The sequence below is a fragment of the Cucumis sativus genome, chromosome 3, assembly GCF_000004075.3.
Source record: "Cucumis sativus cultivar 9930 chromosome 3, Cucumber_9930_V3, whole genome shotgun sequence".
In the NCBI taxonomy this organism is placed as follows: Eukaryota; Viridiplantae; Streptophyta; class Magnoliopsida; order Cucurbitales; family Cucurbitaceae; genus Cucumis; species Cucumis sativus.
Window position 1 is genome coordinate 1313493 of NC_026657.2, and position 18422 is coordinate 1331914.

General features: G+C 29.1%; 3 protein-coding genes across 9 annotated transcripts; 2 read left to right on the top strand and 1 right to left on the bottom strand.

Annotated features, from left to right (window-relative positions):
- Window positions 1–585: 585 nt before the first annotated feature.
- Window positions 586–3877, bottom strand: LOC101204488 (mitochondrial carnitine/acylcarnitine carrier-like protein). 7 transcript variants are annotated; one of them, XM_031882328.1, is made up of 5 exons: window positions 3713–3877; window positions 3451–3509; window positions 3255–3356; window positions 1524–1946; window positions 586–1321 (listed from the first exon to the last, which is right to left on the bottom strand). In XM_031882328.1, the coding sequence occupies exons 4-5, from the start codon at window positions 1913–1915 to the stop codon at window positions 820–822; spliced, it is 894 nt and encodes a 297-aa protein (XP_031738188.1). In that variant the 5' UTR covers window positions 1916–1946; window positions 3255–3356; window positions 3451–3509; window positions 3713–3877; the 3' UTR covers window positions 586–819. The 7 variants fall into 7 exon arrangements, with proteins under 7 accessions (XP_031738188.1, XP_031738190.1, XP_031738191.1 ...); XM_031882330.1 differs by lacking the exon at window positions 3713–3877 and adding an exon at window positions 3601–3703; XM_031882331.1 differs by lacking the exon at window positions 3255–3356 and having other exon boundaries at window positions 3713–3867.
- Window positions 2277–10677, top strand: LOC105435061. The gene is made up of 7 exons (XM_031882788.1): window positions 2277–2365; window positions 6826–6919; window positions 7765–7851; window positions 8901–9065; window positions 9207–9260; window positions 10040–10186; window positions 10279–10677. Exons 1-7 carry the CDS (start codon window positions 2277–2279, stop codon window positions 10675–10677), a joined length of 1035 nt encoding a protein of 344 aa, XP_031738648.1.
- Window positions 10678–12199: 1522 nt separating this feature from the next.
- LOC116402744 lies at window positions 12200–17914 on the top strand. The gene is made up of 7 exons (XM_031882789.1): window positions 12200–12364; window positions 12537–12623; window positions 13687–13950; window positions 14474–14638; window positions 15460–15513; window positions 16149–16295; window positions 17522–17914. The coding sequence occupies exons 1-7, from the start codon at window positions 12200–12202 to the stop codon at window positions 17912–17914; spliced, it is 1275 nt and encodes a 424-aa protein (XP_031738649.1).
- Window positions 17915–18422: the final 508 nt, after the last annotated feature.

An 18422-nucleotide genomic window follows, 5' to 3' on the forward strand; every position in this document is an offset into this window, starting at 1 on the left:
AAAATAAAATAAACACAAAAATTTGCATGAGTCATCCACTCTAGACATAGAAAATTTGATTAAAAGTCTTAGAAAAAAAAGAATATTTCAATAGTTTCATCAAGTAAAAGAATATAATAGGGAGAAGTAGAATGCCAGAGCTTATCCAGCTAATGAGATATACTATTGAGTTTTGTGGATGAACAATCCTTAATTCTTTTTCTTTAAAACTTTTGGTGCAATTTGTTGTTTTAAAGTCAAAAGATTAATAAGTAAATAGCTTTTTGTTTTCATACAAACATGAAGCATCCAACTCAATTATATGATTGGTTAGCAGCCATCACCAATATCTCCTCTTTCTTCTTTAGAATTTCCCCTTTGAGTACCCCATCACTATCTCTTCTTCTTTATTGAGTATAACAACTTATAAAATTTCTCATATTCAGTAGAGAATCAAACTCAAGAATCCATCCTCGACCCTATATAGTCTTGTTGATACCTCTAAATCTTAGCCTACCAATGCTAATAGTAATTCAACTTAGAATATCTTTGCTTTAGTAGGGTTGGAAGGTTTCATCGCTTTCAAAGTTATTTCTAAACATCTAGAAAAAGAAAAAAAATCATGTTATGAAGTTTATCCATGAACCAATGTGTTAAGGAAAGAGAGATTTCTCTCCCATCATAGAAAAGGAAATAATCAAAGCCTTCTATGAATTTAAATGGATCTCCTTTTTTTTTGTTTCCTTTTTCTTTCTTTGAGAAGGGAAATAAAATGAAGAATGTTAATGTTCAATCAAATAGTGGAAGGAAGATATAACTCAAGAAGGGATTCAATCATAATCATCCCAAGCTTGATCTGGTGATCTCATAAGCCAGAAAACAAGCAGCATTTGCAGGTACACTCCGGGCCATGGCAGGACCAAAACCTTTGTATAGTCCTTTAACTCCTTCCGACGCTAGGATTTTTCTAAAGGCATCCATGGAACCCGAGTACTTTGGGTTTTTGTAATCATCTACTTGAAGTACACTCTTGACAACATCAGTTGGATAGACGGAGAACCAAAAGGTACCTCCAGCCAATCCTCCAGCCACGATCAGTGAGCCTCTTCCGAGGTTTGAAGTGTCTGGCCCGCCTGCAAACTTCTGCTTTAGCAACTCATACACACCAAACATGGCAGCATTTCCGGGTACTTCACGGGCTAGAGTAGGAGCCAATCCCTTGAAGAGACCCCTTGCACCGCCTTCTGATTTGAGAACGTGCCGGGCAACATCCATTGGCCCTCCATACTTCACTGTTAAGCCAGCTGAACCGGATTGTCCCAATGCACTTTGAGCTTGCAATCTGCAACCATAACGACAGCAGACATATTAGTGGTCATATTTGAGCTTACATAATAATCAATTCCTCTCTAAATAACAAAACTATACATGTTTTGTTTAGAATCAATATTTGATATCAGTATTATCTCATTAACATTATAACTCCTCCAGGATACAAAAGCGCGGGGTGGTAAGAGAATTTGAACAGGACCAACATAACGAACCTGCACTTGATTAATTCAGTAGGGCAAGCGAGAAAGGACACAGCAAGTCCAGCCCCAGCTCCACAAATCACCTGCTGATTGACAGTTAGGGGTACACCAGGTTGAGACCTTAACAATGTTTCCATTTGTCCTCTTACTGAAAAGAGAACGGCATTGAAGGCTGCAACAGTTGCGAGTGGAGCTCCCATACCCTTGTACAGCCCACGAGGGCCTTCAGCTGCTAGAGTTTGCTTGACAGCATCCATGGCACCAGAGAACTTAGGAAGCTGGCCGGGAAGTGGAACAGGCTGGCTTTGCAGCTTGACCTTTATAGTATCGAACGGGTGTCCACATATCAACTGTGCTGCTCCTCCGACAGTCCCGGCAGTGAGGTCCTTGGCCACGTCTCCCATCGTACAAATTCAATGTAAAAAGTGTGGAGACCTATTATGGGAAGGAATGACAATGGAATTCTCTGAGTCTTTTGAATTGATGAATCTGAAGCATAAGGTATATGAGAGATCCAAACAAACGAGCAATACAAGAAAAAGATATTTCATCAATAGATGGACCCACGAGACAACCCTTCACCAATAGATCCTTCAATCACAAAACACCCTCGCCCAATTATATAGAATTCTGGAGAGCAAATGCAGCACCGTATCTAACTTCTACATGGTCCAACAAAGACTCACTGACTACCACAAATATTCAGTTTCAAGCATACTTGTGTTATGTCAATACGATGGCTGTGGTATTGGAGAAAGATCATAGATGCCTGTTTCAGGATGGTATAGACCAGATTATGCTTCAGAAAATACTATCCGTCGCCATTTATGCCGACTGCTTCCTCTAGGCTCAAGGTAATTCTAGTAATCAAAATTCCCAGCAAATTTTCACCTAAATTTAAATAGGATGGATATTGACTGCAAGTGTAGACAAGTTTCTACAGAGATAAGCTTAACATAAACACTTTAGTTTGGCTAGTATGTCCAATACTTGAACACACCAACACTTGTTGGTGTAACATATGGATTAGATATGCATAAACACTTCGTTAAGATTTTGAGAAATAAATCAAACTAATATTTCAAGCATATAAAATGAACCAGCTTGAATTTTCTTCTGGTATAAAAGTAATATTTCTTTGTAAATGTATATTTTGACAAACATGTCCTTGTTGTGTCCATGTCCTAGTGTTAGAAAATGATACGTTATATCGCGTTGTGTTGCATTGTATTCATATCCGTTCTTCTTAGCTTATCAATAGTAATTGAAAATTATCTAAATGGAATATTGTATGTTTGCAAATACAAGTGTAAACAACCCAGAGTCGCGAGCACAAGCACAGAGTAGAAAATCACATGGAAAGAAAGAAAAGACGAAGCATAATCCTAGAAAATTGATGTACAGCATTGACCATTAATTGCATAAAGAATCAGATTCAGATTAGTTCTTTCCACCAAAAAAGATACAAAGAGCATGATTTGTTGCATTCGTAACTAGTAACTTCAAAATGCAAACGAGATATCCAAATTGGACCATGTAATAAAAGAAGAAAACATAGCAGACTCAATAAATATAACAAGCAAGAATCAAGAAGACGGTAAATTAACCAACATCAACAAAACTCCCAAACTGAATGTAAAAGATAATCAGGAAACAAGTTGAATTAATCAAATGTGATCAGAAAAGAATCAATCAATCAGGAAACAAGTTTACATTCCACATCAAAAAGAGAGAAAATCTTACCACAACCAAAATTTCAGCAACACCCAGATGCAAAACTTGAAAATAGAAATCAAAACTCAATAGAATTCAATGATGCAAGTAAAAAGTTGGCCTCCCCAGAATCTGATAAATAAAAAGCAATTAAACCCAAAAAGAACAAATGGAAATATCAAAATCAGCCCCCCAAAAAAAAGAAAGGGAGGATAGGAGTGCTCACAAGTGAATGCTAAAAGTTAGAGGGTGATTGATGATGGGTTATGGATGGTGAAGGGGAAACTGCAAGTAAAGAAGAGAAAATGAATCATGTTAAAAATTGGAGCCACAAAAAGAAGGTGGGTAAGAAAGGGGATCTTAAAAGGGGAAAAACCCAGATTAATGGGAGTGAATCTGGGCTTCACATGATGAAGAAGAGGCAAATGTGGATGAGAGAAGCCCAAAGAAGAAGACAATTCTTCAAATTTGAAGAAGAATAGGAATACCCATAAATTCTTTTTCTCAATCCTAGCCTTTGATTCTTATCATCCACCAATCTTGAGTTGAATCCAACGCATGCTTACGGCGGCACAGAGAGGGAAGGAGAGAAATGTAAGAATTTCATTTGTCGTTCTTAGCTCGTCACCAATTGTTATTGGGTTTGGTCGGGAGCCCAACTTGGGAATCAAAAACTTTATCAAAAATGACAAAACTTTATTTTTATATTCTACTTTTTTTTTGGGAACAGTTGATTTATATTTTAACCCTTCCCAAGTTCCAATTACAATGAAGTTCATTCACGTGTGTCAATCGTAACGAACAGTAATTAAGAAGATTTCCCATTTTCTCAATTCAAATCGTAACGAATAGTAATTAAGAAGATTTCCCATTTTCTCAATTCAAATCGTAACGAACAGTAATTAAGAAAATTTCCCATTTGCTCAGTGCAAATTCATGGCCTAGAAGAAGATAGGCAGCCATGGGATGGGAGTCTATGAGGAAGAAAAAAAGAAGAGGAAGGAAATGAAAAACAACGTGGCACCATAAGAATGGGCCACGTGGCTGGCTGTTGAAATTTACTCTTTTTAAAACAAAAACTAAAACAACAATTTGAATTTGACACTTGGGGTTGGAGCCATTTCAGTTTAGTTGAAGATTTTTTTTCTTCTTTTGAAAAGTTCAATCGATCATTTGAAATTCACAACAATTAATAATGGACTCTGTGTTAAGGTTGTGATTGATGTTGAAGAGAACTGTATCTGTGTGTTCAACAATGGAGATGGAGTTTGTGTCGAGGTTCATCAGGAAAATAAGGTTTATGTGCCTGAGTTCATCTTTGAGTACATTGTGAGTTTATAAATATCAAGATCTGCCACTGTATGAGATCTCAAATCAACATCAACATTTTCGACATAGCCTCCAAAATTTATTTGAGTTCAAAGGGTAAACTATTTTAATTTTAATTTGGAAAGAAAACAGCAAAACTGTAAAATATTAGGAAGGAAGGTAACAAATAAGAGAAGAAAAGATGGGCCTAGTGGATAGAGATAAAAGAGGCCTATAATTCAAGTTTTACCCACCAAAAGAATAAGGCCCATTAATAGAATAAATATTTAGAAAAATCAACATCCAAAATTTTCCTTAATAAAATTTCATGCTTTTATGACCATTTTAACCATATTTTCATAAATATATAATAAATATCATGACATTATATCAGATTTATGTTCTATTTTATAACTTCCATAATTAACGTGGATATTTATTATATGTTTCTGAAAATTAATTTTATAACTTAATTTTGTGATTTATATTTACATTTTCCATGCTCTTTCATATATAGAATATTATAATAACACATATATTTTGATTTTTTTTTTTTATCATGTATGGATGAAATTACAGTATATTTGGATTGTATTTTAAACTATTCTTTTAAATGCATGTTAGTTTTGTAACTATTATATACCACTCTAGTATAATTATATTATCTAATTTATTATATATACACACATGCATATTTATAGTAATACGTAAGTTGTGACACATATAGTTCTATTATTTTTTGTCAGTGCATATTCTTTTCATTACTATTATTTATCACTGTATATTTTAAATATGTTCTTTAATATTACCCAATACATCTTGCATATTTACAATAATACGTAAGTCAAATATACAGTTATGTTTTCAGTTTCCGAAGCATGAATTAGATAATATACTATGTACATTTAATGTACGAAACAATCTTTTCAGTTCACACAATCTGAGATAACATTGTCTTGCACAACCAAAATTTTACTCGTCTGCTTCAGAAGAAATCCTAATTTGTTCGGAGTTAAAACTCTAGATATTGATTTTGTTCGATTTCGGACTAATAACAATATAATATGTTCAATCTACTAAATATACCCTACCATATTTCGTATATGAACATAAATCTTTACTTACTGAAAATATTTGCTGAAATAGGTTCTAAAGTTCTCTGCTTCAGCCGGCCATCGCAAGTCATCTTCTTTACTTCGAAAATTTTCACACAATTTTTTATTGTTTGCTTCTTTCGTGAAGAAATGAGAATGAAAAATGGAACTTTTATCGAAGAATGAAGTTTTGACTAAAATTTGAAAATTCCAAAACAGCTCCTTAGAAATCCTCTTTTCACGGTTTGATGGTCCGCCTTCCTTATTTATTTTTTTATTTTTATATATGTAATTACTAATAAGATTGAGTGAATTGGTCATTTGTGACATATTTTTGTGTAAAATAGAAGTCCGTTAGAACATTACTGTAAGTTCATACCTATTTAGTCCTTAGTAGATAAAAACCTAGATAGAATATAGATATTTGTTTTTAATTTGTTTAGAGATTATATCACTATGATCATTGCTTTATTGTATGGCCAACATACAATACCATAAAAACGATATTCAATTAAAAAACAAATATTAGATTGCGGTCAAAAATGAAGAATTTTGTATTTTGTTTATCGAGTTTAGAAGCTTAACTAGCTAATATCTCACACTTTGTAGTTCATGAGAAAGTTTTCTTTAATACGACAAGAAATGAAGAATTCGACCTACAAACTTTCAATTAATTAACATATACTATGTTAGTTGAGCAACCCTCCTGCACTAGTGTTTGTGTGAAGATGACATCGAATAATTAATGAAATTCTAAATTGAAAGTAGATAATAATATTTATATAAAATGTTTGTCATTGATAAGTACAAATTTAATTAATATTTTCGAATGACAAACAAATATATAGTTTTTTCCTTTTCCTTGGGAGGCAGAGAATTTAATTAAAGTCCAACAAATTGGAATGGACAATGATAGGAATACATGAATTGATTTTGTTGAAACATATCTATTTTCTATATATATGTTAACTGACAATCAGACAAATTTAAGTATTTCCTTTAGAAGACATTGAAAATCTAATATTCCAAAAATATTTTGCATGGATAATAACTATATATATAAAAGGATATAATTGATTGTTGTTGAAGAGAAGCAAATTAAATTAAATATCAATTTTCTATTTGCAAGATATGGATTATTATTGTAAAGCAGTATGGTTGGTGATAGTGATTTTTGTTTGCTTAAATTGTAAATGCAGTGAAGCCTCTAACTCAAAACTTTCAAGAGAAGAAGAATTGGAGATTGAAGAACATCTCAAACTTCTCAACAAGCCCTCCATCAAAACATATAAGGTAGTATATGTACATATTACTTTAAAGTTTTAAGTCTACTAGTAGATACACCCGAGCATGTTCTTATCAGGTAAGCATCTTCTTACTTTGATATCAATCTTAAGCAATCAAAAGGATTAAGATGTATAGTCACGTGGCGATTTAATTTAATTTGTTTTCATTATTTGTAGATCTAATGTTAAATACATATTAAAAAATTTAATTACCTTCGTAAGAAAGTAATATTCATTATTTATTTGTAATATGTGGGGTGACATGAAATATTTTGGTTAAGATTATCATGCTTTTTAGGGTTAACTAAACTATGTTTAAATTGGTTACTTTAGCCTCAATTAAAGATTTAAGTTTGTAGTAAAGAATTTGTTTTAGTACACGAATTTGAACGATTATAGTTACTAATACAATCATATATATCACTTGAATTAATTCAAAGTTAATAATTATTTGGTTAAATTTTAATTATGTTCCATTTTTATTTGCTTCCATACAACATTTAAACGATGTAAGGAAGAAAATTTATGCCCTAGTAATTATTGTTTGCATACTCTCCATCTCCTTGAATTTGAGATTTGATCTCTCACTGTCTGTAATCATTTTTCTAATGATGATGATGTTTAAAAGGCAAGAGGGATCAAAGGGTGCATCGAGATATCTAACTAGGTTAACATCTCTTTAGCATCCTTAATTATCACGTTTCAAGACATCTCGATTATGTTGACGCATCTCTAGACGAGCTAGGGCTTCCCTCTAGTTTGTCTTGTACTCTTCATTTTTTTATTCCCATAATTATCTAAAAAGAACATCAAATTTATATTTGTGTGGACTTTGATATTTTGAATTTTTAGACCAAGGAAGGAGATATCATTGACTGTGTCGACATCAATAAACAACCAGCCCTCGATCACCCTTTATTGAAAAATCACAAAGTTCAGGTACATACTTATATTATGATGTAATTTTCATACTATCAATGTTGATTTTGTATTATTTAAAACCATATTCAAACTTATTTTCAAAACGATAAAATTAATTTTATCGTTTTCACAATCTCTCTAAACATATACCTTTAAAATGTAACAAATAATATGGTATACACTAATCACTCACATGATCTTTTATCATTCCACAATCAATTTCGATCATGATATAATTCACACACATTATAAAAATGCAAAGCCAAACATGTGTTAGATTGATTTTCCACTGCATAATATAAAAACATGTTACATATAGATATAACAATTAAGCATAAAGTATTAATAGATATAACACAATGCTAAAAAGAACTACAAGTGGAAATAAAAAAAAAAGTTTATCAACAAAACTGATCCATAAAGTAGCAATATATGTCTCGTTTGCATTCAAATTATATAATATGGTTTTTTTTTCTTCACTTTCCTTTCTGTGATAGACTCTACCAAGTGGATATGTATCTAAATTGTTCAAGAAGGATTCATCTCAAGCAAACAATGGGATATCGACACTCCCAAGTAACAACAATAATGGAGAAGAAGGTTGTCCTAATGGATTTGTTCCAATTAGAAGAACATTAAAAAAAGATCTAATTAGGTTAAAATCTCTATCATCCAACAACAAAAACCAACAATCATCAATGAACCCACAAGATGATCAATCTGATGATTTTTTCGATGACTCTGTCAAATTTCCTTACTATCAAAATGTAAGTATCGACTTTTAATTTCATGTATGAATCGTTGTTTTTGTTTTTTTTTTTTGTTAAATTTTATATAAAAAGATATCTAGTTTAAAAAATAACCTATATATACTTTTGAAAGTTATTATAATATATATTACCCTAGACCTTTCAAAATCATACCCATGGGAGTACAAAAAAGTTTTTAGAATTAATGTTATAAATATGTACTATTCTTTTAGACTCACTTCACATCGTTTAGGTTTGCCTGACGAGATTTTGTTACAATGTAACATTGATCTAAATTATATCATTATTATGGATAAGGTGGTTTCTCATTCTTTGGAGAAGGGTACTGAGAAATACTATGGAACTAAGTCATACATGTCTGTGTACAATGTGAGTTTGAGTTTCGATCAATCTTCATCGACTAACATATGGATTGTTGGTGGCCCTGTTGACTCTCTTGGTGTACTCATGACTGGCTGGCTGGTAAAATTTAAAACCCCTTTAGTCTTTTTATTTCTTTGTAAAATTTCTATGTAAAAACAAAATACTCACATTGCCAAATTGATTTTGATCAAACGTTATTGCAACACTGAGCTTTTTGATATAATTGGTTGGCTGTTTTAGGTGAATCCAGAAGTAAATGGTGATTTTGTCACTAGAAGCTTTGTATATTGGACGGTAAGTGAATTGAATTTTTGTTTTGTCCCATCACATTTACATTATTGTTTGTGTTATTGATTTGTGACTGAATTAATTTTCAAAGTTTTTTTTAAAATAAGAAAACTATATAATACACCTTCTTCTAAATTGATTTTTTTTTGGGGATATTATTCTACACTTTTCTTAGAAAATACATGTAAAAAAAATTGTTCTCTAGTATTTATTTTGTATCTAAATTTCAAAATATTATATTTGAATTTAATTAATATTTAGTTTCAAAGTTTCAATAATATATTACACATTAACTACTGTTGAGTTTTATTTAGTTCTTACCTTTCAATATTGTAACTTTTATTCTTGAATTATTACCATATATTCATTGTTAGCGTTAACTTTTAGTTAGTTAATCTAAAATAATTATGTTGTGACATTGATTGAAGCAAGTATTAGTGAAACAGTATACTTAAAATTGAGACCATAGATTAAAACAAAACTTAAAATTAAAAACTATAACATTTTGAAATCAAGAGGAATCAAATGAAAACAGTTAGACTAATCGACATAGATTGACATAGAGACCGAAAATGTATTTTTCCCCCTTATATATATATACATAATAATTATTCAAATCTCATGTGTTAGTTTTATAAATTCAATATATATGAAAGGAGTAAAAGAGATTTGAACCTTCGATGTTACAAAGACGAGAGTATATTCATATCAAATACACCGTTAAATTATGTCCACTTTTGATAATAATATCTTTTGCATATGCTTAGATTTCAAAATTGTAACAGGCTGACGGAGGTACTACGACAGGATGTTATAATATGTATTGTCAAGGCTTCGTACAAGTAAATCCAAGTCATCATGTAGGCGCTCCTCTTCTTCCAACCTCCACGTATGAAGGACAACAATATGACTATCAGTTCACCATCATTCAAGTAATTCTCAAACAAGACCTTAATTACATATGAATCATGCTAGCTATTATATTTATTGATGAATGAGTTATATGTTAAATTTTGAAATGTAGATCGAAGGGAATTGGTGGGTTCTGGTAGGTGAAAATCTGGGATTAGGATATTGGCCAAAGGAGTTGATTCAAAATCTAGTTGATGGGGCAGATCAAATAGCATGGGGAGGCATTGCACAGCCATCAATAGATGGAGTGAGCCCTATGTTGGGGAGTGGACATAAGCCAAATGAAAATGGTGATTATAATGAAGGTTGTTACATAAGAAACATTCAAATCATATCAGGTGCAGCAACAAATACTTATGTACTGCCAACATGGGATAACACACTGAGTTATTCAAGTAACACTAGTTGTTATGATTTGAACCCTAATGTGAATTGTGGTTATGATATGATGGAATATTGCTTCACCTTTGGAGGACCCGGTGGACCTAATTGTGAAGCCACCATCTTTTAATTACTTTCTTTAATTTATTCAATCACTTCTTGTTGTCGTTCTGGCTTTATGGAGGATTATTGCTTGTGTATTATATATAAAACAAATCATCCTTTGTGTGGAATAAATTTTGAGGTATTGTCATCTTTTTCTATTGTTTTTCTTTTCTCTATCATTGTATTGTAAGGATATGTTTGAGAGAATTACTTTTACCATTTAATTAAAACTTTATATGAAATGATGTGTTTTTAATATCAATTTAGAAACTAATTTTGATGATATGATTTTTTTTATTTAAAAAAGAATGTAAAATTTAAAATTAAATTTATTTTGAGTGATTTAAATTCTAAAAATGAGAAAAGTAATTTTTACCTATTTAAATCATGATTTCAAAACTATGTAGATAAAAACGAAACAAATAAAAAATATTGAGTCTTTGGTATATTTTTTTTATATATACTTTCATAATTTTGCCCTCCTTTGATGAATTGGTATTTTTTTATAAAAGAAATTAAGTTTATGAAAAGAAGATTAAAACTATTTATGAAATATAAAAAAAAAAAAATCAAATGAGCTATAAAGAATTTAATTATTTTAGTTCCTTGTAAATAGTTTTAATTTCTTTATTATATTTATTAGAGGTAAAAACTACTCATTCGTCTATAAATTTAGTTGTTTAATGTCTAATTAAAAAAATTAAATAATTTGAAAATTAGGAAAATGATTACACATATGATAACCATTTGATTTTAATTGACTTTTAAAAAATTAAACTTCCACATATGAACTATATGTTTTTTTTTTTATCTGAAAAAATTTTAAAACTCAACTAATTTAAACTGAAATGAAACTATTTACAAAATATCGTAAACAAAATCTTAATAGGCTACAGAGAATTTGATACATGCTTCACAAACCAATATGAATTTTTTCAATAAGTAAGTCACCCATCATAGAATTATTTCAGGCTAAGCTCAAACCACTAAAAAAGAAAGTATACCTTGTTCGTATATGTAATAATTTTTTATATAATTTTTTTAAATATTTTTTAATCTTACTTTCAAGTTATCATAATTCATCCCATTTAAATGTGGTATCTGTTCATCCATGTCTCCTTTTAAACTCAGGACATTTAATTTATATTTGATTAATGTTTTGGATATACGGATGCTATATTTGGCCGATACTTGATGAAAATAAATATATTTCTTATTTGTAAGCACAAATTTAATATTTTTCATTAACAAAATCAGTAGAAGTTGTTTTTCCTTTTATTGGGAGCATAAAATTAAAAGTCTAACAATTAATTTGCATGGACAATGATAGAAAAAGATGAAGAAATTAAACAAATCTATTTTCTATTTGAAGAAACTATATATTTGTTAAATGGATATATGATCACACAAAATAGAGTATTTCCTTTAGAAGGCAAACAAATTAATTATAACGTACTCCCAACAATAATACATTTTTGCATGATTTAATAATTATGATATAAAAAGAAGAAAACTAAAACAAATCAATTTGTATTATTAATTACAAGATGGATTATTATTATTCTAAAGCAACATGTTTGGTGATAGTGTTCTTTGTTTGTTTCAATTGCAAATTCAATCATGCCTCTAACCCTAATCTTTCAAGAGAAGAAGACTTGGAGATTGAAAGACAACTCAAACTTCTCAATAAACCATTCATCAAAACATACAAGGTAAGCTATATATACCTACATACACTCTTAATTGAAATCTTGAATCGAGATTCGATAATTTCATTATACTTTATATATTAATTAAAATTCTTTTTGTTTTCGATTATGCACAAGTGAAGATTAATAATAAATAATTTAAGAGAAATGAACTACGATGTTTCTTGCTTAATAGACGAAGGAAGGAGATATCATTGATTGTGTCGACATCAACAAACAACCTGCCCTCGATCATCCTTTACTAAAGAATCACAAAGTTCAGGTACATACTCGTATTTGTGATATCTGTTATATTTCGTGTTTTTCTATTTTCAATTTCAACTTTCATTACATTTTAATTAGGAAAATTTCCAGAAGAAAAAAAAGAACAAAGAAAAATTTTGTTTACAATGTTTTTAGGGAAATTCTTATAGATAGAAAAAAAATTGAAACTATTTACCTAACATACCTATAAAAAACTAAAATGGGGTGAGAAGAATTTGATTGATTTTGGTGTGTTTTATAAATAGTTTTAATTTTTTTTGTTTTTTTTTTCTATTTTTGAAAAAAAATCCTTTTAATATGTTTGGAGAGATCTTGAAATAGTTAAAGTCATTAATATTATATTAAAAAAAAATAAAACATGATTTTGATTATTTTAATTAAACAGTTAAATTAAATTTTGAAAAGTAAAAAGCATGATTTAGAATAATTTTTAATGGAGCAAGATTAAAAGTGATTTTTCAGAATTACTCTCAGGTATCAATCATGTATTCTCTATACAAATTAAAGAAATTGATTAACAATATTATTCAGTATTGACAAATAGAAAATGTAATTAGGTCACTAAAACCATCTTTTTAAAGTTAAAATCTTTATATATATATAATTGTTTAGACTATCATTTACGTTTTAGAAATGTTTTCAAAAACTAAACCAAAATTTTATAACTAGAAAAAGTAATTTATTGAAATTTGTTTTAATTTTTAAAATGGACTAAAAATTCAATTATTTTACTTAAGAAAAATGCAAAATATTGTAAGAAAATAGAGAGAAATTAGTTTTAATTTTTAAAAATCAAAGTCCTAGTTTTTTGTTTTAAAAAATTGTCTTTATTTTTAAAAAAATTACGTCTTTCTTAATGAGACATTTGAATTTTTAACCTAATATGAAAACAAAATTAAATTTTTGAAAAAAAATGTACATAAATTGTTAAAATATTGCTAGAAAATAGATAATAATAATAATAATAATAAAACTATAAGCATAGCAAATATTATGTCTTGATTTGCATTCAAATTATATTATGGTTTTTTTGTCTTATCATTTTTGTTTTGTGATGATAGACTCTGCCAAGTGAATTTGTATCTAAATTGTTCAAAGAAGATTCGTCTCAATCAAACAATGGGATACTCACAAGTAATAACAACAATGGAGAAGGTTGTCCTGTTGGATTTGTTCCTATTAGAAGAACATTGAAAGAAGATCTAATTAGGTTAAAATCTCTATCATCCAACAGCAAAAACCAACAATCATCGATGAATCCAGAAGATGATGATCTATCTGGTGATTCTTTTTACGACGCCGTCAGATTTCCTTACTATCAAAATGTAAGTATCCGGATCTTTTAATTTCTTGTATGATTTGTTTCTATTTTTTTGGCTAAATTTTATTTGTAAAGATACATACCTTTGAATTTTATTCATGTTTTAAAAGTTACAATATTATTCTTAATAATCCTTCATATGCTTTTTAAAATTACTATCCTTAAAACTAGATAATTGTTAGATATCGTCACTAAAAGTAAATATGTTTGAAAGTACGTACCATTCTTTTCAAACTTCACAACCCCATCAAGCGTCTTAGTTACGTCACTTCCAAATCGTTCTAGGTTTGTATTTCAAGAATAGTTTTGAAACGTTGCAACTTCGGAAAGAATAATATCATTTTTTAAAAAAAGTAAAGAGTAAAGTTTAAGATATGTTGTTATAGGTTAAGTATGATGAAGGACTGTGGTTTCAACGGGTTATTATTCAAAACTAACCCTAATCATCGAAAAGAATAATGCATATATAGTATTTTGTTATATATATAGTTGCTAACATTTGTATAAATTGTGATTATTATGGAAAGGTTGTTTCTCATTCGTTGATAAAAGCACAATATTATCATGGAGCCAAAGCTCGAATTGCTGTGCACAATGTGAGTTTGAGTGACAATGGTCAATCTTCTTCGGCTAACATATGGGTTCTTGGTGGCTCTGATGATTCTCTTAATGTTCTTATGGCTGGTTGGCAGGTATACACATCTTTCATTTTCCATTTTAACTTTGTCAAATTCTCTTCTTCTTTTGTTCTCTCTATGCAATTCAATATTGGAACTTTTATGTGAATAAGTTAATTTATTTGATAATTATTGGGCGTTTTTTAAAGTTAAGTTTATGAATTAATACTGGTTATAATTAGATAAATTTAAAGTTTTCAATTTCAAAACTAATTGAATAACAAGAGAAAAGTTGTTTATATATATATATATTTTGTAGGAATCGGGGAAAAGGTGAGAAATTCAACTAAACATTTTTTAGATCATATATAAATAATTTGATAGGTGTAAGTATTTACTTTATTGTGAAATTTGAGTAATTTTTTTCAACAAATTTAGATTGTCGAGATTGGATGAATCATATAAAAAAAGTTAGTAAGAAGATTTTTATTAAAATCTCTTAGCAGTCATGATCGAAAGGAGTTTGCAAGAATAGCATAATGATATATGATAATAGAGTCCATGTCACATACAATTTTTAAATTGTAAAAATGACAAATTTAAAAGCAGATTACTGTATAAGATTATCGCCAATTATTAGTCATATTGACCAAATTTGCAATATGAAAAAAAAAATGTAATATTAACGGTTTCTTTTCTATTTTTTTTATCTGACAATTTTCCATTTATTTAAGTTAATTTACCTTTCAAACAAACAAAATGGGAAGTCAAATTTTAAAAATAAAAAACTAGAAACATGATTGTTATCAAAGGATGAAATAATTACAATAATTACAACTTTTTTATAACTTATACTACTAAAATTTAATGAGGATTTTCTTTTTTTTGCATTTTAGGTGAATCCAGCTGTAAATGGTGATAATCTCCCTCGAACCTTCGTGTATTGGACGGTAAGTGCACGAATATTTTTTTCATCATAGTTTCATTATTATTAGTCTAATCAAATTGTGACTATTATTGAACTAGAAATTTTGAACCAATTATCAATTGTCTTTGTTTATCAAATTAATGAGAGAGAAAATATAAATAATTGAGTTTGAGACTAATTAAAAGTTGGAATGTGTGAATACATAACCTAGCAAATTCTAACAACGCCTTGTGTTTTTATCATGATTATTTTGGTCAAATTAAAAATTATTTATTTGATCTAAAGTTCAATTAGACAAAAAAAATAAAAAATTATTAAACCAAAATGCAAAATGCTAATCATGGATCAACCAAGCCCAAAACCTTGAAACCCATTAGAGAGAATTTTAGAAATTTTTACTCCAAAAGGCTAGAGAGAATTCTTCCAACAACCATAAGATATTCTTCGACACATGTTTGCTCCCTCAAATCAAGTATACACATTTGAAAGTTTTCTTAAAACACAATTAATTACAAATTATATAATATACAACTTCTTTTTTTCTTTAGGTTTTGTTAGTCAAATTTTTGCTTCATCTCTCTAACTCTAAGTTTTGAGTTTAGTTTCTATTTGGTTACTAAATTTCAATAGTATATTACATTATTACTGTTGTAATAGGTTGACACAGGTGTTACAACAGGATGTTACAATATGCTATGTCAAGGATTCGTGTTGGTAAATCCAAATATTCACGTAGGCAGTAGTATTCTTCCAGCCTCCATCTATCAAGGACAACAATATGACTATCAATTTAGTATCGTCCAGGTAATGCAATTATTTTCAAACGATAGCTCATACACATTCAACATATTTTCATTTACATTATTTGCATGAAAAATGTCGATATCAAGATCTAAATAGATGCTATGGAAATATGAAAGTAGTATAAAAAATTTGGAGATTGATGAATAGTTTCAAGAAATCATTAGAGAATTTATATATAAAAGAAAATTTTAAATTTAACAAAATTGTATTTCATCTTTATTAAAGTAATTAAGTTCAAATTTATCTATAATATTAAATTATAAATTTAGTTCATAAACTCAGGAGAGATTATATCTATTTGATTCTTAATTCTTTCTAAAAATTTTAAGAACAGTTAGATAATACAATTGAAAATTTATAGTTCTAATTAGACACTATATTCCAATTTATATCTAGGCTAATTAATTTAATTTATATCTTATCAGGCACAAAAAATATATGTTAAAAGTTAATAACCTATTATTTTAATCTAATATACATTATTAGGCTCGTATTTGTGATATTTTGTTCATATAGTCACTCATACGTTTAAATATCAATCCATTTGCTTCATTTTGGTGGATGTTCTTTCAAAATATTAAAATTTTGATCTTTTGAACTTTTAAGAATAATCATTTTTGAAAAAGATATATAAAAATAAAGGAATAAAGTTTTGAACCTTTTTATGGAAAATGAATTCATTTTTTTTACGTTTCTTCTGATCTCCTCTAGCTTCTCTCTTTAAATTAATCGTTTTTATGGAAAGAAATCTTTGGAGCTAGGGTGTGATTAGTGTATCAACTTAGTTGAAATATTTTGGTACATCTATTAACTCCTCACCTCCTACGTATCTTTCTCTAAAAGATAAACCAAAATAAAAATATAGATATTAAACCAATATTCAAATGATCTTAAATTCATTTTACGTTACCATAAATTTTCTATAATACAATTCAAATGTGTTGACACTATCTCTCTATATATTAATATAGAACCTATACAGACATATCGAAAGAAATTTAATATTGCAATCATACGTAAATTACATGTAGAGTAATTATAACTAGAGATAGCAATTTAAGGGATAATAATCAAGTGTAGAACAATATATATGTAAAAAAATTCTATAGCTGATAGACTACACCGATATACAAGTTTATCAACGAACAATATATGCTAATATTTTGATTCTAATTGTTGTATTTTGGTATTATTGTCGGTTACACATGTATTTGTTTGATATGTAGGCTATAGGGCATTGGTGGGTTCGAGTAGGTGATAACCAAGTGGGATTAGGATATTGGCCAAACGAGTTGTTTCCAAATCTACTTAGGGGGGCAGATCAAGTTGCATGGGGAGGCAGTGCACAGCCTACACTATATGGTGATGAAAGCCCTCCATTGGGAAGTGGGCACAAGCCAAATGGTAAACCCGATGAAGCCATTTTCGTTAGGAACATACAATACATAGCACCTAACTACATACTCTCAATACCCACTTTGAACAACACAATAAATTATGTGAGTAACTCTTCCTGTTATGATTTGATCTCTAATGAGAATTGTAGTTTTGATCCCTTCAAATATTGCTTCACTTTTGGAGGCCCAGGTGGGCATGGTTGTGAAGCCTCTACTACTTAAAACATGTCGTGTTATGTTATTGACTATGTAATAAATTTTAAGGTGTATTCACCTTTTATTTTTTTCCCCTTCATTTGGTTTTCCTTGTAGGCTACTGATTGTCTGTTGTCAATTAGAATTGAATCAATTTGTTTGCTTTTTTTTTTTTTCTTAATATAGTTAGGTTACATTGTTGTTTCATGGTTGGTTTTTTTGGAAATTAAATTTATATTATAGGTTATGATGACGATTTAAAATTGGCATCTAAATGTTGATATATGTAGTGATTTTAAAGTCTTTCTTTAACTATACATTCATATACTTGGGATATCTATTTTATTCAAATGTGATATTGACGTGGTAATCAAATTAAATCTAATAACACAAGTCAAAATTTAAATATTAGTTTGTATATATCGAATAATTGAATGTGAAACAAGTCGATTTGTGACGGAATAATTTAGATGAGAGAGTGTTACCAACTTGATAGAATTGTTATTTCGAATAAGAAAATTGTGAAAGTTGAAGC